Source organism: Pangasianodon hypophthalmus, chromosome 16 (assembly GCF_027358585.1).
Source record: "Pangasianodon hypophthalmus isolate fPanHyp1 chromosome 16, fPanHyp1.pri, whole genome shotgun sequence".
In the NCBI taxonomy this organism is placed as follows: Eukaryota; Metazoa; Chordata; class Actinopteri; order Siluriformes; family Pangasiidae; genus Pangasianodon; species Pangasianodon hypophthalmus.
Genome location: NC_069725.1, coordinates 23,924,300 through 23,944,871, shown reverse-complemented (window position 1 = coordinate 23,944,871; position 20,572 = coordinate 23,924,300). Strand labels below are relative to the sequence as shown.

Below are 20,572 nucleotides of genomic sequence, written 5' to 3'. Positions count from 1 at the left end.
CTTCACCAGCCTCTCTTTTTTTCCTCTCTTGAAGTTAATGATAGAAAAAAATGCAGCTTGTCGTGTTACCGAGAAACTGCAAAGTGTAAACTCCTCTGTCCTGAAGATGTCAGAAAACTCATCACTGGAGACTCCTTCCATAAATGTTTAATATAAACGTCTCCTTACTTTAAGAAAATTTCACCATATCAATGATTGCACACGTTTTTAACTTGTTTATGTTGGGCGTCTGCAGTATGAGTCCCTGTGAATGAGCTGTTACTATAGAAACAATAACGTATTAGAATCAGTGCATTAATGTAAACCTGTGATTTGCAGCTGCACTACTGTCAGAGCTGCTGTTACAGAAAATTAATCAACACCTTCTGACCAATCACAATCCAGAGCTCACTGTAGTATAAAAGGTGTTAAAGAATTCTAAACTAAAGTCTCCTGGCAGTCGCCTGGTTGTTGAATAAACTTCCCTTTTGCTCTTCCTGAAATGCGGTGGGAACAAAGAACAGGAAGTCATTGAGGAACTGTGAAGCTCTCATTCAAGTTCCAAAAGGTGAAAACATGCCTTAAGTTCCTGGGTTCCTGAAAAGGTTCCTGCAGTGGAAACACACCATTTGTGTGCATGCTGAGGTGCTTAAATTAGTAGCACATTGTTTGGGGTTTTGAAGTAAGTGTGTGTGTGTGTGTGTGTGTGTGTGTGTGTGTGTGAGGAGAATGAATGGTCTTGGACAGGCTGTAATTAGTGTGATTGGTGTAGTATAGTAGTATAAGCAACACTTCCTTTTTTTCCACTGCAGAATATAAGCTAGCACAGTGGCATGTTTTACACACACACACACACACATACACTCACATGAACTAAACACACAGGTAGTGTGTAGCATGTGTTTTTAACTTGCCACTTGTGTAAAAAAGTGTAGCAAAAACATCACTCTTCGTTATCATAAATATAATAAATACACTTTACTAATTGATTTGGCCGATCAGAAAAGTACCAACTCTGTAGCAGGAACTAAAAAGGGTTCCAGGAAGTAAAAAGGGTCCTGTTGTGTGTCCCAAGTTCTTAAAAAAGTTCCTGCAATGGATATGGCCTATCTAGGACTTTGGGATAGTTTGCAGCAGGAAATAAAAAGGTTCCAGGTAGAGTCCAAAGTGCTTAAAAAGGTTCCTGCAGTGGATTTCAAGATAGTTTCCAGAACCCATTTTACTTCCTGGAATTTTTTAAATTCCAGCTACAGACTTGGTACTTGTCTGAGTTGGTACTTTTCTAATAATTCAAATTAATTATTAACATACCGACTCTGTAGCAGGAATTAAAAAAGTTCCAGAAAGTAAAATGTGTCCTGGTGGAAACGTATCCAAAGTTCTTAAAAAGGTTTGTGGAAAAGCATGTGCAGAGCCTGGGATCTGGGATTTTGGGATAATTTCCAGAAACCTTTTTAGTTCCTGATCCAGAGCCGGTACTTTAGTAACTGATTGGACAAATTAGAAGATTCCCAACTCTGTAGCAGGAACTAAAAAGGTTCCAGAAAGCAAAATGTGTCCTGGTGGAAACGTTTCCAAAATTCATAGAAAGGTTGAAACAAATATGTGCCTATATGGGACTTTGGGACCGTTTCCACTGGAGGAACTGTGGAGCAGTGTCAAGTTTCTCACACACACACACACACACACACACACACACACACACACACACACACACACACAGGGACTAAAACACCACTGGGTGTTTTACTCTGATATTAAAGATTTATGATGGTTATTTAGCAGTTCCTGATCTTCTCTGCGCATCTTCTGATGTATTCGGTGTAAAAATGGAGTTTGATTTCATGGAAGTCAGAGCTACCGGTAAACGCCAGGCTGGAGTGTGTAATGTGTGTGTATAGGATCTCTTCTTCCCTTAAATCATTCAGCAGGAGTAGCGTAAGAACAGTGTCCCGTTACAGCGCTACACACAGATAGATACACGCACATATACACACACAACCACACACACACATTACACACGCACACAGTAATGGTGGTTCTATAGGACAGGGGTCAGGGGAGCATCTCAGTCATTGTCCTGCATCTTCTCATGTCACCTTGCCATGTCACGGTATGTCAGCTCAGATTACTCTCCAAGGGATTATAGGTAATCTCAAGTAACGAGAGATAGACAGAGCAACAGAGAGAGAGAGAGAGAGAGAGAGAGAGGTTTTTATCTGTCTGCTGTTAATTAAACAGGGATGGCTACTTACTGGGACCTCATTGTGTGTGTGTGTGTGTGTGTGTGTTGTGGAGGCCACGAGAGTCACCAGGTGCTCATGGGCCATCAAGGGTGGAGCTTTAGTTAGCTACGTTTGATCAACCAATCGCAAACACGATCATATGACACCACAACTAGCTTTTCTACGCTATTATTATACACTTTTTCAATTTAGCATAAAATACTGGATTTAATTACGCCATATAATAATATAGCAAAGCTAGCCAGCTAGCAAAACTAGCCAGTTAACTAATAATCTTAGCCAATTTTATGCCAATGATGCTATCCGACTAAGTAGCTAGCTATGCTATGAGGCAAGCTTTCTAACATTAGGCTAACTATTTTACTGTGTAATTAAATCACACAGACAATTTTAACAACCAAGCTAGACAACATTAGGCTAAAAATCAGAACAGCAAAACTAGCAATAATCCGAAACGTCATAATTCGGACATGTTTTAAGCTCAACGTGTCATTGTCGAGGTTGAGTTACACACATCTATAGTCCTGCTCAGCCGTAATTACAGCTTTAACTGAGCTGTTAGCAAAGACGCTCAGCTCCCGCCACCACATCAGAGGCTGCAGGCTATACAGACAAAACAGAAAGGTTAATCCTAGCATCTCATTAGCTTCTGTGCTAGGCTATTATCTTCGAAACATATACAGCCTGAATATTAGGTCTCTGCTAATGTCTTAGTAATAGAACTAGCTTGTCTTATGCTAGTTACATTTCCCATGACTAGGCAGTATCAATACTGCTAAAATTAGTCGCTGCTAAAAAATGTTTTTATGTATCATTAAGAATATGACAAGAAATGTCAAGAGACAACAGGAAGTAATGCTATGATAATACATTTAATAAAAATAATCATTTATCATATAAATAATCATTTGAGGAAAAACATACAGTCTGAACTAGCATCTTAAAAACAGAACAGTTTTATGCTAGTTACATGGCTAAGCAGCATAACAGCCATTAGTTAGGACTAACAGGAAGTAGCACTATGTGAACCATGAGTATTAACATATCATTCATACATTCACTATTTTGATAAAAATAGATACAGTAATAGAGTTGGAACAGTACGCTAATGAGCGTGTTAGCATACTGTTCCACTTTTGCTAGCATAATATAAATAGATACACCAGATGGTTCCATTTTTTTCCTATAAGAGTGAGCGAGTGTCTAAACAGAGTTGTAGTAAGTAGCGCTACGCTAAGACACAATGTTTAATATAGAAGGCCACACAAAGATGTGAAATAGCTGAGCTCATTGGTTAAACACACAGAGTAAAACACACACACACACACACACACACACAAGGCAGGCATTTTCACCCGCATACACACATGCCTTAGACTGAAAGGGTGTAATGTGATTATTTTGAGTGACTTTCAACAAGTCAATTTTAGTTTCCGAAGTTGAGAGAAAAAGAGTCAGCAAGTAGTGAAAAAGAGAAGAAGGAAAACAAAAAGGATGGACAGAAGAAGAAAGAGGAGAGGAAGAAGAGACACCTGTACCTGTAGCTGTAGGCCGTATTGTGGGTTTCTCCTCCTGTGATCTGCACATCTGTCTGTACACATGTTTCTGCTCGCTGGAATGACTGGCATTCAAGTTCCCAGAATCCCTGGAAGTAGTAGAGGCTCTGCCCCCTTCCTCACCGCTCGTCCGTCTCGGCACTCTCGCTCCATGCTCGCCGTGATGGAGCTCGACCTCCTCGTCCTCAGGAATCGGGTTGTACCAGATCTCACCCTCGTCGTCTGCGTCGTTCTCCTCAGCAGGGTCGGAGGCGGGAACACGAGGTGTGTGAGTGTGTGGTCGAGTGCAAGTTTGTGGTTGATTGTGAGTGCGTACTTGTGGAGGGTGTGCGTGGTCATCCTCGTCGGAGAGTGGCGAGGGCCGCGTGGAGCTCTGATTCAGCCAGTTACGCTTCTTGGAGACTGTGATGGAGTTTAGAGGAACTGGACGAGTGGAGGAGTCTCGGGTGTCCATCACAGGTACTAGAAAGAGAGAGAGAGAGACCATCATCATCAACACCATCACTGTTATCACCATCATCACCAACATCACTGTTACCATCACCAAAAACACTATCACCAGCACCACCCTTTACCTCAGTAACTTTACCCTTTACCTCACCAACTTTACCCTTTACCTCACTAATTTCAACCTTTACCTCAGTAACTTTACCTTTTACCTCAGTAACTTTACCCTTCACCTCACTAATTTCAACCTTTACCTCAGTAACTTTACCCTTTACCTCACCAACTTTTCTCTTTACCTCACTAATTTCAAACTTTACCTCAGTAACTTTACCCTTTACCTCACCAACTTTTCTCTTTACCTCACTAATTTCAACCTTTACCTCAGTAACTTTACCCTTTACCTCACCAACTTTACCCTTTACCTCACCAACTTTACCCTGTACCTCAGTAACTTTACCCTTCACCTCACTAATTTCAACCTTTACCTCAGCAACTTTACCCTGTACCTCGGCAACTTCACCCTTTACCTCACTAATTTCAAACTTTACCTCAGTAACTTTACCTTTTACCTCAGTAACTTTACCCTTCACCTCACTAATTTCAACCTTTACCTCAGTAACTTTACCCTTTACCTCACCAACTTTTCTCTTTACCTCACTAATTTCAACCTTTACCTCAGTAACTTTACCCTTTACCTCACCAACTTTACCCTTTACCTCACCAACTTTTCCCTTTACCTCACTAATTTCAAACTTTACCTCAGTAACTTTACCTTTTACCTCAGTAACTTTACCCTTCACCTCACTAATTTCAACCTTTACCTCAGTAACTTTACCCTTTACCTCAGTAACTTTACCCTTCACCTCACTAATTTCAACCTTTACCTCGGCAACTTCACCCTTCACCTCACTAATTTCAACCTTTACCTCAGCAACTTTACCCTGTACCTCAGTAACTTTACCCTTCACCTCACTAATTTCAACCTTTACCTCAGCAACTTTACCCTGTACCTCGGCAACTTCACCCTTTACCTCACTAATTTCAAACTTTACCTCAGTAACTTTACCCTTCACCTCACTAATTTCAACCTTTACCTCAGTAACTTCACCCTTTATGTCACTAAATTCAAACTGTTATCACCATCACCAACATCATCACTGTTACCATCACCAAAAACACTATCACCAGCACCAGCACCAACACCACTATCACAGCCAACACCACCACCCTTTACCTCAGTGACTTTACCCTTTACCTCAGGAACTTTAAGTTTTACCTCAGTGACCCTAACCTCAGTCACCAGAAGGAAATTTATTTTCTCATTTGTGTTTTCAAAAAAATTTTCAGTTTCTGCAACTTGCAAAAGCAGTTTTCTTTTTGAGAGACAGCCAGAGGTCGTCTTGAGGTCAAAATCTTTATTATAGGGGCACTTGGTCCTCTCAAAGTTCCACAAACATGCATATAAACACACCCTTATGCACACACACACATACACACACACATCCCTAAATACCATCAGACCAAAGTGTTTACACATACACTGAGTAAAGACATGAATGAAAAAGTAGAGCTTCTCCGCCTAAACAAATAGAATGAGGCAAAATAAACGCACCCGTCGCCCCGGGGCACGCTATGATCGACGCCGTTATGAGTCTGCGCTTTTGTATTTTCAGACTGAGAAAGTGGAGTGTATTACATTCTCAGTGAGAGTGAAAGAGAGTGTCCGCTTTTTCAAAAGCACCAGAGATTTATGATCACTAAAAAAGGTTACGAGACACGAGCTTTGCGGATTTCACTCATAAGCAGCGGCCAATCTGAGTCTTGCTGCGACACGCTGAGCAGACTGCTGTAAAGACTGTTTTGATATACGTTCCCCCGCACGTTCTCTCTCTCTTTGGTGTGCGCATGTTAATGACACGTTCTTTATTCCTGCAGGAAACACGGTCTCACGCAACCTCTTAATTACACTCTCGGCTAAATATTTTCACTAGTGGAAAGAAAAAGCGTGAGGGAAGCAGAGCCAGCTATGTCATTACGGCGGTTTTCGAGGCTGTAACACAGAACATCCGTGTCATTGCTGAAAAAACATAACACGTATGACTTTACGAGCTCGTGAGACAACGCACATCTACTTCAGTAGACCACGACCATGTTCCAAAACATGTTAACAGGTCCTTGATGACTTTCGCATGTCACTGCCATTTCAAGGACTGTTTCCTTACTTTATCAACTCAAGTGAAGTTTTTTAGACAAAAATTAGATAAGGAGTCGAATCAACATCACTGTAGGCTTCGCAGAACGTTCAGTAATGAATTTTTGACAGGTCTGGTGTAAGGTCAGGTGTAACATTACAAAAACAACGGTCCTACAATGTTCTAAAAGATTAAAATAAGAGTCGCTTTAGTTTCTCACACAATGTTAAGTCAGTTATCAGAGAAGCAGAAATGTTTCAGCATACCTGACACACAAAAAACACACAACGCTAATCCTGCCCTGATATTCTCATCCACATTAGCTTAGCATAACAATAACCGCTGGCGAATGTCAGGTTTATTAGCTACATACCATGTTAACGTTAGCATAACGCAACAGCTATAAGAGTCTATAAGAAGTATCATGTGTCTTTAATATCATTTAGAATTAGCATAACGTTAATCTTTGGTTAAAAATGCAGGTATTCCTATTTATTAGCAATGTACATGCGATCACAGCAACATCTTAGCATTAGCATAACATTATGAACCGTCCCTTGGGAACGTTAATGAAAATTATGAGTTTTCATTAAGTCACTTAGATTTTTTTTAGCTGCACAGATGTGAGCTCCGGTTCGTATTAAGATTTGCGTCACATTAGCAAAAGGTAATTTGGATGGGAATTAGTGTTCCTTTATTAGCTAGACTGTAAATATATTAAACAATTTGCATGTTATTTGATTTTAATATCTCAACAGCATTAATATTAGCATGATATCATCTGTTACTGTCCTGATGCAAACCTGCACGTTTAAAAACGCTGTCTATTCATTCCTTCACACACTTACATACTTTCTACTAGCCCGAGTCCATAACACACACACACACACACACACACATATACACACGCGACCACAGAGCTTTAGTGTGGGATTAGTGCAAGTGCTGCTCTTCAGATTGAAATGCTGAATGGAAAGGCATTATAGTTTCTTTCTCAGCCCAAAGACCCGAGTGTTTCCGCTCTTCTCAAACACACACACACACACACACACACACACACACACATACACACACAAACAATTTTTGTTTGCCCAAGACACTTTTGAAATGGCCAAGGAATTTGTATACACCTTCATTCACATAAAAAGTGCACAAATCTATAAATATGCATAATTTGCTAATTAGAAATGTCACCATGACAACCCAACACAACCTCATTCCCATCTCAACCCTAGGTATGCTATGCTACTAGCTAAGACTTTCTATATATTTTTTCTATTATTAAAATTGTTGACATATCACCACTGAGTGTTACGTCTAGTCATCAGCTACAGTGTTTGCTGAGGTAATTCAGTGCTAAGGTACAACTGTTTTACTGTTGATAATGTTAGCATACAGCTAGCCTAAGAAACTGGCTCACATTTGTTATGAAAAATATCGTGTCCGAGTCTCGATCTGCGTTGGTGTTTTCTCAGTGACATATTTAACAACAGCTGAACATTAAAAACTACGTTAAACTGTAGCTAAACTAACATTCAAGTTTTTTTTACATTGCTAAGCTTAATTAACTTTGCTAACTAGCTAGCTACTATAGGTTATACACATGTTCGGTAGATACATGTTTCAGGTTAGCATGTTACAGTATATTCATCCAAGAATAAACATTTTACAATTTTTCCCCTTGCTAACATTAGCTACAGTAAATTAGTAAACTAGCTAGCAGGTATAAGTCATCTACACGTTCTGTATATAAAGGTTTAGGGTTAGCAAGTTTTTTTTTGTTATTAGCATATTAAAACTAGCTACCTAGTATAGGTTCTGTAGATAAATGTTTCAAGTTATTAAGTTGTTTTCATGTAATAAATAGCAAATCAGACATTGTGCTGTGATTTTTTTAAACTTGTTTTAATTTGTTTTTAATTCATAAATGTAAAAATCTGACTAATCAGAAAATTCTAAAAAACACATTTTGGTACTTTTTAGAAGAGAACTGTGTTAGAGCTGAGAAAACATGTGTGTGTGTGTGTGTGTGTGTGTGGTGAAAAGGGAGCAATTTAACTGGTGTGTGTGGTGTGTACCAACCTGTTTTTATCAAATCAACCACACACTGAGGTTTGTGTGTATGTGTGTGTGTGTGTGTTTGTGTGTGTGTGTGTGTGTGTGCATGTGTGTGTGTGTGTGTGTGTGTGTGTGTGAGCTTTGGATGTGGTTGCTATATTGAGGTCTGTGCTGTGTTGGATGCTGCTGTCTTGTTTCTTTTGAAGGGTTTTTCATAACTGAAGGAGCATGCACACACACGCAGGGAATTCGAGACCAGAGACAAACACATGCGCACACACACACACACACACACAGAGAGAGAGAGAGAGAGAGAGGTCTGTGTTCAGTTCAACTGGCCATGCCTCAGGGGAAAACATAAAACTCAAACACTTAAAAAAAAAAAAAAATACAGTTCCTGAAAAATCACCCTGAGGGCAAAAACACTAGACCACATTCCTTTTAGCTAATCTCACCAAGACTCTGGTCAATGCTGGATTAATATAAGAATAATTGTGCATCCCAACCCCTTTAGCTGTTCTCAGATCAGGAGAAATGAGGAAGCTCTGGGAGAGCTCGCTCACACGAGACAATGACTGTCTCACACACACACACATACACACACACACACACACACACGATAGTTAAGTTTCAGATGGTTGAACCAGGAGGAAGTTATTATTATATTATTATTGTTATAATTATATTATTACACTATTACACCACAGCAGTGCTGAATTCTGGATTCTGATTGGTCAGAAGGTGTTGATGAATTTTCTATAAGAGCAGCTGCAAATCATGTGTTAAATACTTGTTGGTGAAGTTTTTTTTTTGCAAGGAGATGTTTATTTAATGTTTATGGAAGGAGTCTCCAGTGTAACAGTTTTCCGACATCTTCAGGACAGAGGAGTTTACGCTTCTTTGCCGTGTCTCGGTAACAAGCGACATTTTTTTTTTTGTCTTATTAACTTCAGGAGAGATAAAAAAAAGAGACGCTGGTGAGGGAATGAGTGTTTATAGCTGCTGTAACGTAAGCGAGAACAGGAAGTAACATGGTCAGGCAAAAGCTCTACCCTTGTTCATCCAGAAAACTCTGTCGTTTTGTGAAATTATCCATATTTTGTTATTAAAGACATTCTGTATGTACACAGAGAAACCAACACACGATACACTCCGTTATCCAGCAGATACACTTATCTGAGAGCGAGCCGTGTATTACAGAGTGTATTACAGCGAGTCATACAGAGCACGAATCAATGCCATCATTCTTCGTTAGGTAACCCGAGGCTAACCGGAACGAATAATCCCCAGTCGACCTGAACTAATGCGTAATCGCTGCTTTTTTATCCTTAGTGTTAAGTAACCAAACACAAACAAGCCGTGCGGCGAGTATGCCAAATATTCCCTCCCAGAGTGTCACGTTTCCATAGCGCAGGAATGCATCTGAAAGGAGGCATCACACAGCTCAGAGAACTGACCCCAGATCAGGTTGGTTACGAGCGCTGAATGATTTAGGACGTGTCGAGGTTGTGGAAACTGATCTGAGATCAGCAAGTGGTCATGAATGAGGAAGCAGCAGGGTGCTTCTGGAATTGGCTGAAGTGCATGGTGGGAGATCATTAGGACCACTGTATCTAATGTCAAGCTCCTTCAGCAGTCTTCATTCTCTCTCTCTCTCTCACACACACACACACACACACACACACAGAGTACCAACATCTGTGAGTGTGCATATGTTAAAACCCTAACAGTTGCCCTGTCTAAAACAAACAATTCCCTTGACACACTTTAACTCTCTCTCTCTCTCTCTCACAGACACACACACATACAGATTTCTAAAAGACTTTGCCATTTTGTCTCTACTCCAGAACACAAATTTCCACTCATCCTACACACCAATACAATTATAGCAAAGTATGAGCCACTGGATTTTCCCTCAGAACCAACAGCAGCAGGATAATAACAGCAGTGTGTAACCCAGTGATGCGCGCGCACACACACACACACACACAAACACACACACACAGCTCTGAGGACAACAAGATGGCACACTAAAGATCTGCAAAGATCTTTCAAATTATGGTCCTTACAAATCAACATGGACAGCCATTTTCTGGGATGCAGACTTTATTATTATCTAGTCAGGTGAGAAATTTGCAAGGAAATCCAAAACAGCGAGATGCGACAGATCTAGAAAGATCTCCAACCAAAATAGGGCTGTTACTATACAAAATATGTCTGATAATATTTCATTTCAAATTAGCACAGATGTAGCCATTATCTGGGGCGTAACCATAACGATTAGCTAATCAGGTGATTAGTTAAAGTTTTAACCTGCCTAAAAAGTGAGCTGTCCTGTTTCAAACTTTGCAGACACGCTTTCTGAGAACATGGAGAAAAAATGCCACAAATCCAACAAGATCTTCTAGCAAAATATGGTTATTATTACGCCGTAAAGTTTCATATTGAATCAGCACATAATTGTAGCCATTATCTGGGGTAACCGTAATGATTAGCCAAAGAAATTAGCTTCCTAAATCCAAAACCTGAACAATGTTTCAGAGAAACTCTGGAGCCAGGCTTTCCACCAAAATGTAGCCTCATTGCACTATGACATTTTTATATTGAATCAGCACAGACACACAGCCATTATCTGGGGTATAACCGTAATGATTAGGTAATAAAGTGAGGAAAAATTAGCTGCCAGAATTCAAAACCTGAACAATGCAGGCTTTATTTTCATGGTACAAAAAAATTCGTATCCATCACAGCAATGCTTTCTGAGGACATGGAATGAAACACTACAAATCTATCAAATCTATCTTCCTCGAAAACATGGTCCCCATTTGCCTGTAGTTTTCCATGTGCAGAACATCAAATCAGTGCAGACACGCACCCATTATCCAGTCTGTAACCATTATGATTATTTAATAATGTCAGACAAATGAGCCTCCTAAATCTAGCAGCTGAGAACAATGGCAGAATTCAGTTTCCTGATACAAGTCATTGGCCAGGGAGACACACATCTTAATCCTGCATAGCAACTATGTCATGTTTCAGAAATGAACTTCAAATGAAATCAACTAGTTTAAGCAATGATGGAGGAGAATAAGATTTGCAGTGCATATCTGAACATTAAGCATGTAAAAAAAAGTCACAGAATGATTTGGTATAACGATGACCCCACCACCAGAGTGTTAGTGACGTGATGTTAAAGTGGTGTACCAGCGTGAGCCCTCCACCAGCGTGCAGCTAACTAAACCCTCTTGTTACATGAACCTTCGTTAGATAGGAAGAGGAATGGAGAAACCATGGACCCACCACCGGTTACATGGAGTCTAGAGCAGCAGAATCGGGCGGTCTGTGATGACTGAGGTTCGAACAATGAGTTGAGTGAGGAGGTACGAGAGTACTCCCGAGAAACAGAGGAAAACAGCAAAACATAGTCAGAAGGAGAGAGAATGAGAGAGAGAGAAGTTTCTTCATTCCCCGTGGCTATTCGTACCTGGGTGATGTCCACTTGAAGGATTCACGATTCCTATTTTTTCCCCATTTATGGTGTTGGCCTGGCTGAAGGTTTTGGCCCAGGCTTGGCCCTCATTTCCATGGCGTTCCTGAGCCACTCCATGTGAGGAGGATCCAGCGATTCTCTGCCTCATCTCTGATGACAGCAAGCGGCCCTTGTGCATCCACTCCTGCATCTTGTTAACAGTGACCCCAGGAGGTTTTCCTGCACTCGTTCCAACATGCTTGCTAAGATTCATCTGCTGTGAGTGCAATGGGTCAGATAATCTAGGGGGAACTCCATCAGAAGGATCCTGGTGACTAATGGAACCACTGTTCTCCTCCTCTGCATGCTCTGAAACCATGGGTTCGGTAGCTGCTGTCTCCAAATCCAGGTTTCCACCATTTGCCAATGGAGGTGTATCCACTGGCACATTTTCAGTGAGGCTCCCGTTTTCGGAGCAGGGCTCACCTTGGTTCTCCTGCACAGGATACCGGACACCACCATCGCTCATGGAGCGCTGCAGATTAGGCCTCCCTTGGGTCAGGAGAAGATTCTGCAAACTTTTGCTCCTCCGAGAACTCCCACGGTCAGCGGCACTGCTTTCACCAGGACTTGGGAGGCTCCAGTGGTGGCCACCATGTTCTCCAGAGGACCTGGAGAGCCTTGTGGAAGAATCAGAACTCACACTCAGGCTATCACGAGACTGACTTGAGCTGCCGCTTTGCTCCACGCAGCCATTTGGTTGCACCTGTCCATCAAATGCGATGCCATCCATGGCATTTATCAGGAGGTAGTACGCTTCCTTGAGTTGACTCCTGAGTCTGTCCGTTTCCTGAGCGCTAGAGTCAACAATCTGGTCTGACTTAGACTGCAAAGGGTGCAAAGATGTTCTGGATGGAACTTCGCTCTCGTTTGACTCTTTGCTCTGAGAGCCAGACTCGTAAAACGGCAGGATTTCGTTATCATAATAGTCTTCGTCCTCACTGTCTATGGAATTTTGGCGATTCATTCCCTCTCTTGCACACACCAGGCGTGGAGCCAAGTCAGCATCTACTATCTCCAGCTCCGTGGGGAAAAAGGTCGGACTCTGCAAAGAAGGCATGCTGAAATCTTCACAAAGCTCTAAAGAACTTTCAATAGTCTGGATCAAGTCTTGTTCGTTAACATGTCCGGAATGGAGATACTGGAAAAGGCCAGGTGGATCCGAACAGTGCATCTTGGTTGCTCCAGGTTCTAGTCTCTCAGTGTTCAGGCATCGTTCCACCTCCGCATGCTTTTCTCTGGTCATGATGGGTTTGAAGGCAGGTTCTCGGCAGTGCGCATTTTTAACGGTATCCATCGCAGGCATAAAGTGAACCCCGTTGCAGTTTCCGAAGCCTATTGAGTCTCCCTCGGTGTGTCTCCGCGGAACTGCGACCGGCTGCTTGCTCACTTCGTTCGTCAAGAGCAACTCGTGCTTATGACCGGAGACCCACGCGAGCTTCTGTGCGTCTTGCCCCCCGTATCCGCCGCTCTGATCGCCCCCCCGACCGGCGTGTGCGTGCACACGCGGCTCGTTTTCGTCAGCCCACCGTGCGCCCGTGCGCTCTAACCCCCCGCACACACAGCCCTGCTTACCTCTCATCGCGCTCGGCACGTAATCCAGCTCCGCGGTGGCGGCGGCCGCTCGGGGACTGTGCGCGTCTCGTGCACGCAAAACTTTCTCTTTACCTTCTTCGTTGCTCCAGTCGGCCGGCACCGAGCCTTTCTTGCCTTTCTTCCCCCGGAGTTTGGCTAGCAGAGTCCGCCGCAGAGGATCAGCCATTCCGCGGCGCCCCGGTCCGGTTCTCCCGTCCCCGGGTTCAGCAGAGCCGCAGCAGGGAGACCGGATCGCGCTTCTCCAACCGCGGCTCCATCTCACCCTCTGAGCTCCGTCTCTCTCTCTCTCCCTCTCTCTCTCTCTATACTCTGTGTGTACTGTACTCACTCATGTGAGTGAGTCTCTCTCTCTCTCTCTCTCTCTATACTCTGTGTGTACTGTACTCACTCATGTGAGTGAGTCTCTCTCTCTCTCTCTCTCTCTCTCTCTCTCTCTCTCTCTCTCTCTCTCTCTCTCTGTATGAAGGGGGGAACGGGTCATAATTTGTAACACCTTCTCAGCTTTCGCGTTTTGCATAATTTAATTTAATTTACACAACAGAAATTTAGGAATGCAGTCAGAAATTTTGCAATATGTAACAAAATAAAGCTATATAGATATTTTAAAATGCGCAACAAGATAAAATAGATTAAGCCTTTTAGCCCAATTTCTATGAGATATATGAAATTTTAGGCTATATATTTTTTTAAGCACAGATGGCCTGATGTCTCACAAACCGGTTGCTGAATGAACAGATTTAGGACAGGGTAAAAGCTGTGGGCCTGCTCTTTACAGTACAGCTAATCTCCGCTTTGAAAATCAAGCAGGGAATCAATGAAAATACAAATACAAAACCTTTTTGCGGAGTGCTGGGTTATAATCCAAACAAAACAAACAAAACAAACAAACCTTTTTTTAAACTGCTAAACATTAAAGCTATGAGCAGATTTGCGATCGTGCGATCGAGTGGATTTGCGATCGTAATTTTTTTCACAGATTTTCAAGAATCATGATTGGGCAGCTTTAGCCTCTTATCGCTTAAACAAAGTGCTGCATGTTTGAAGTACCCATTGTTTAATACCTTAATTTTGACAGAAGCAAAAGTGAATTAGCATAACATGAAAATTTTAGTTATATTATTCATAATGTAAATTAGGAGAAACTGGAGGATGAGTGGTTAGGCCTCGGTGCTCTCGCTGCCGCAGCCTGGGTTCGATTCCCAGCCGTGACAGTCCACTCTCAGCGCCGGTGCCAAGCCCGGATAAAACTGGAGAGGGTTGTGTCAGGAAGGGCATCCAGCGTAAAAACTGTGCCATATTAAATATGCAGACCAAAGACCTGCTGTGGCGACTCCTAATGGCAGCAGGTGAAAGAAGAACACCAACAGCATTCATAATGCAAAGTACATCCATGTCTGCGCTGCCCTCTAGTGTTCCCTTTTTTTCCCCAAACAACCAGGAATTAAAGCTGTAATGCCGCAGAAATAAAATTTACACAGAAATAATATTTCCACAGCCGTCTGCTTAGCTCAAATCTCATCTATCAACCAAGTCATGTTTGGTGTCCGATGTTTACATAACCAACTTATTACTACTATGTTTGCCGTGAAGTAGCATCTGATATGGTGTCTGACACTTTATGGTACTTTATGGCTTGTAGAAATGCTAAACTGGTAGCTAAAAGCTTTATTTATATGTTAGTTACATTTGATTTATAGTTCCTGTGAAAACTAAAGCTGCAAACATCATGCACCAGGCAAAGAAAATTCACTCCAGGTCCAAACTCCGAGCTGAATGTAAAGAAGCAAGCGAGTGAAAGAATTCTGTCCCGCTCCACCCTGCATATCTCTGCTCTGTTGTCAGCTCTTCCTCCGCCTCCTTTCTCCTGCCTGCACTTCAAATAGTTGAAATACTTTTTGGCCGGGGTGAGAGGTTAGAGGCGCGTTGCGCAATGAAGGTTGCCAGATTGAGCACTTTCCTGTCCAGATGGGAATTTTATAAATCACACTGCATGAGGGTAAGCAAAGGCCTGGGCCTTGAAACAATTACAGATTCAACTTTCTACACACTCTCAGAAATAAAGGTACCAAACTGTGTTTTTCTTTGTCATGGGGTGGTACTGTTATCTTTTGTACCTTTCGACTGATAATGTGAATTCCTTTAGTGCACTTTTCAAATACTTTAAGGTACATTATTGGATCTTATGGATCACTGCAGAGCTTTTAACACTTTATTTTAAAATCTAATTAAAGCTAAGCCACATGCACCTTCTCTTCTGTCCTGAAGGAACGAAACACGTCTCGGTGAAGGTACAAACCCCAGACACAAGGAAAAGTACAGTGTAGTACCTTTATTTCTCAGAGTGTAGTGCTTTGAGCCGTAAACTCTGATCTGACTGAAACCTTTTAGAATTTTTTTTTTTTTACAGAACATTCATCTTAGTTTGCAAGAATTAAAATTTTGAAAATAAGACTTTCTTTTAAAGTGTCTCAACACATCTGAGTGTACAAGCTCAGCTTTTTATTCATGCACTCATTATTTCATTTCATAAACATAGTGTCATGTGAGGGACTTACATCTATTCGATGTTTTATAGTTAAATAGAGCAATAAATGTAATTTTTCAATATAAAACATCAACATTTATTATTTTTGGAAATTAATTTTTAAGTCATTGAATAAATTACATTTTTGAATATAAAAACTCTAAACTGTGTATATTTTGACTTTATTAAAAGTCATTGGTAAAATATTTTTCTGTATTTATTTTGTGCATTTAAATTTACATTTTATGACCTCACAAATGAGCCATGATATTGCAATTATTTATTCAAATGCACTAAAAAGACAAAGGGGTAAATCAACAATAAAAAAAAAAAGTTAGTTGTGAAGGTTAATTTTGTTTTTCAGTGTTAAGTAACAGACATCAACACGTAAGATGCCTAAGTACTGACACGACCCTCAGGGTTAGTTTGGGCCTCTCACCGCGTCTCTGCAGCTTAAACTTCGTTCATTTCTGGAAACTGACGCTTCTGAAAATCCCTTAAAAACAGGGGGTTTCCCTTTCAGAAATTAGCTCACGCAGGGCCTCTTTAGAAAACTCGAACCTTCAATCATCAGGAGAGAAACCCCGAGGAACCATCACAGCACTGGCATTACTGTCAGCTCTTTTAACATTTTATCATTTAAGTATAAAAATATAAATGCCGTAATGATCTTAGCACAAACGTTTCCATTCATTAAGTCATAAGAAAATATTAATTAAATTCCAATATATATTGAGATACATGTTTATTACATATGCAGATCTAATCCCTAATAGTTCAGTTCGAGTATGCAGAACTCGAAACTCGGAAGCTGGAAGATGAAATTCCCAGATGTAAAATCGTTGATTGCATTGTGAACACTGAGCATTGCTTCTTATGCATTAATTATTACTTTATAATACATCTTTGACAATGTTTTTCCCAAAAGTAACGTAACTGGGATAATTTATGCAGAATAACAGTAGTTAGAAGTCTGCAGTAACCCGTTAATGTTAATGTTATAGAGAACTGCAAGAGTGTGAAAGGTGTTGTGTTAGTGAGGGACTATACTTTTTGTGGCTATTTGATAGGATTAAGTATAATAATGAGTGACATCCTGAAGTTTATTACTTTCCTATAAAAGCATGTCCTAAAGTGTTTTATTCTCCTTATACCATGGCAATTTAAGAGAGAGAGAGAGAGAGACAGAGAGAGACAGAGAGAGACAGAGAGAGAGGGAGGGAGAGAGAGAGACAGAGAGAGAGAGGGAGAGAGAGAGACAGAGAGAGAGGGAGGGAGAGAGAGAGAGAGAGAGAGAGAGAGAGAGAGGGAGGGAGAGAGAGAGACAGAGAGAGACAGAGAGAGAGAGAGACAGAGAGAGAGAGAGGGAGAGAGAGAGAGACAGAGAGAGAGAGGGAGGGAGAGAGAGAGACAGAGAGAGACAGAGAGAGACAGAGAGAGAGAGAGACAGAGAGAGAGAGAGAGAGAGAGAGAGAGAGGGAGGGAAAGAGAGAGAGGGAGGGAAAGAGAGAGACAGAGACAGAGAGAGACAGAGAGAGAGAGAGACAGAGAGAGAGAGGGAGAGAGAGAGAGAGACAGAGGGAGGGAGAGAGAGAGAGAGAGAGAGACAGAGAGAGAGAGGGAGGGAGAGAGAGAGAGACAGACAGAGACAGAGAGAGAGGGAGGGAGAGAGATGTACCTTTATTGAGCCCCCGTAGGGGAAATTCATTTGACACAGCAGCACAAGTAGGAGGAGTAATATCAAAGAAAAGAAAAGAATTTCCATAAATACCTATACAGTAGAAATAATAGAAATAATAATAGAAGCAGTAGAAATAATAGAAACAGTAAAATAGATCTGTTTGTATGTACAAATGCTAGAGTTCTATTTGTATATGTACGTGTGCAATGTCCTTGGCATTTATATACATGTGCAATATCCGTGGAATGACGATTAATTGTTGAGTGTGTGTGTGTGTGTGTGTGTGTGTGAGAGAGAGAGAGAGAGATTCAGTCAGTGGATTTGCTAACAATTAGAATTTTTATTTATTAAAGAACAACACATCATGCTTTTAGTCCTTTTATAGACATATTTAATCTTATGGAAAGTTCATGAAACAATTTACGTTACAGCAGCTACAAACAGTCATTCTCTCACCAGGTATAAAATTAATTAACCAATGCGTCAGATATTTTTTGGGTTACAGTATAGACAGAGTTCCTCTTCTGATGATGATTAAATTCTAAAATTTGTGATGCAAATCGAGTAGAAACAGTGGAATACATTAAGCCGGGAAGTCCAGAGCTTGGCATAAAGTCAGTGTGTTTGGAAAAGCAGTGTGCACTGAGTTAGCTCATTAACTGGCAACAGAGTGCATTCTATTATTAGAGACGAACTGCACTAGAGGTGTGTGTAGAAGTGTGTCAGCATCATTGCCTGGGTCGCTAGCTTAAAGTCAGTTGTTTACAAACTTGTCAGAGCAAGTTTCAGAAGGGAAAAGGTATGTGTAGAAGAAAAAATTAGCATCCCCCCTTTTCTGCTAGTCTGAGCAGCTCTTTACACATCACCCACATGACTGACTCTCACTTCCACTCTGTACACTATTCCAGGATCAGTTTATAAGCTCATCAGAAGCTCATCAGAGATTAGCCGGACTGTCAGACTAAACTTCCGCTCAGGGCATTATCATACATCAACATGCTGACACTGGAGACTCCTTCCATAAATGATAAATAAATACATTTCTTGTCACGGAAAACTTCACCATATCAATGATTTATCACTTTATAAAATCTGTTTATGTGGGAACAAATGAGTGAAAGTGAGGGAACAAATGGGTGGAGGAGTGAATGAGTGAAGGCCTGAGGGAGCAAACAAGCAAAGGAGCTAGAAAACAAATAGGCAAAGGAGTCAGAAAATGAATGAAAGAAGGACAGAAGGAATGAAAGAGTGAAGGAATGAAGGAACAAATGAGGGAAGGAGCGAGGAAAGGAATGGATCAAGACAAGTAAAAGAAAGAGACGGTACCAATGAGAGAATGAGCAAATGAATGAGCGAAGCAGCGAGCGAACGAATGAGAGAAGGAGAATTTGAGCAAATGAATGAATGAATGAATGAATGATTGAGGGAACAAACGAGCGAAGGATCCAATGAGCAAAAAACTGATAACGTGAACAATCAAGGGAACAAAGAAGCGAAGGAGCAAACAAGTGAATGAATATGTGAAAGAATGAGGGAATGAATGAGTGAAGGAGAGATTATGTGGAGCATCCTCCATACGAGTCCCTGTGAATGAGCTGTTGCTATAGAAACGATAATGTATTAGGATGAGTGCATTAATATAAACCTGTGATGTGCAGCTGCACTACTGTCAGAGCTGCTGTTATAGAAAATTAATCAACACCTGACCAATCACAATCCAGAACTCTGCAACAGTGTGGTCATTATTACTGCATCATCAGATCAGATCTGTGCAAAAACACACAAAGTATATTATTATTATCGCACAGCTGTGATTTCTCGCCCCAGGTTTCATTTGACATGTCCATCATGTCAGACTTGAATGTGTGTGTGTGTGTGTGTGTGTGTGTAATGAAGAGCCACTTATCAGAGCTGAGTCTGCAGAGGGAGACTAGCATAAGTGAAACGATTAGACAGGTTTACTGGAAAACACGCAAATGTACGTGCACACACACACACACACACACACACACACACACACACACACAGCCCCGGCGGTGCGTGCCTACCTTGTCTGAGCATCTGTGTGCAGGTCACAGCCTGCAGGCAGAGAGAGGGGGATGTTGAGAGGGGAGAAGAGAAAAACAGCAGGATGTGTAACAGCAGACTGACTCCACACAAACATCCATGAAAATACGCTACAGTGTCGTAGATGTTTCATTTTTTGCATCCAACAAAATGTTTGTGCAGTAAAGTGTAATAAAGTGTATTGATTTTTTTCAGTGTTAGGAGTGTGAGTATATATATATTGCAAACTATACAGTGATAAAGAAACCTGAAAGATTTAGAGGTGAAAATCTGATTTGTCATTAAAAGCATTAAAGGGCAACTCCAGTGGGGTGTATTTCTGCTGTCGAACCACTTTAACCACTAAACAACCTCCAAAACAAACTGCTCTCTGGTATTTGAGTAGCCACTAAGTTTGTTTGCTTGTTTTATAGTTGTGTACTTTTGTTCTGATTGGTCAGAAGGTGTTGATTAATTTTCTCTAACAGCAGCTCTGACAGCAGTGCAGCTGCACATCACAGCTTTATATTAATGCCCTCGTTCTAATACTTTCTATCGTTTCTATAGTAACAGCTCATTCACATGGACGTGTACAGCGGACGCTCGGCTGATAATAAACAGATTAAAAAAATGTGTGTATGGTGAAGTTTTTATAAGGAGATGTTTATGTAATATTTATGGAAGGAGTCTCCAGTGTCAGCGCTTTGTAACAGTCAGA

General features: G+C 41.2%; 1 protein-coding gene across 1 annotated transcript in view; it reads right to left on the bottom strand.

Moving 5' to 3' along the window:
- syde2 (synapse defective 1, Rho GTPase, homolog 2 (C. elegans)) overlaps positions 1 to 13,958 on the bottom strand; it is a 33,523-nt gene extending 19,565 nt beyond the window's left edge. The window contains exons 1-2 of the mRNA XM_026920473.3: positions 11,963 to 13,958; positions 3,764 to 4,243 (exon numbers count right to left, since the gene is read on the bottom strand). Of these exons, the coding sequence (XP_026776274.3) occupies positions 3,764 to 4,243; positions 11,963 to 13,769 (2,287 nt within the window). The 5' untranslated portion in view covers positions 13,770 to 13,958. The remainder of the gene's footprint in view (positions 1 to 3,763; positions 4,244 to 11,962) is intronic.
- Between the last annotated feature and the right edge of the window lie 6,614 nt (positions 13,959 to 20,572).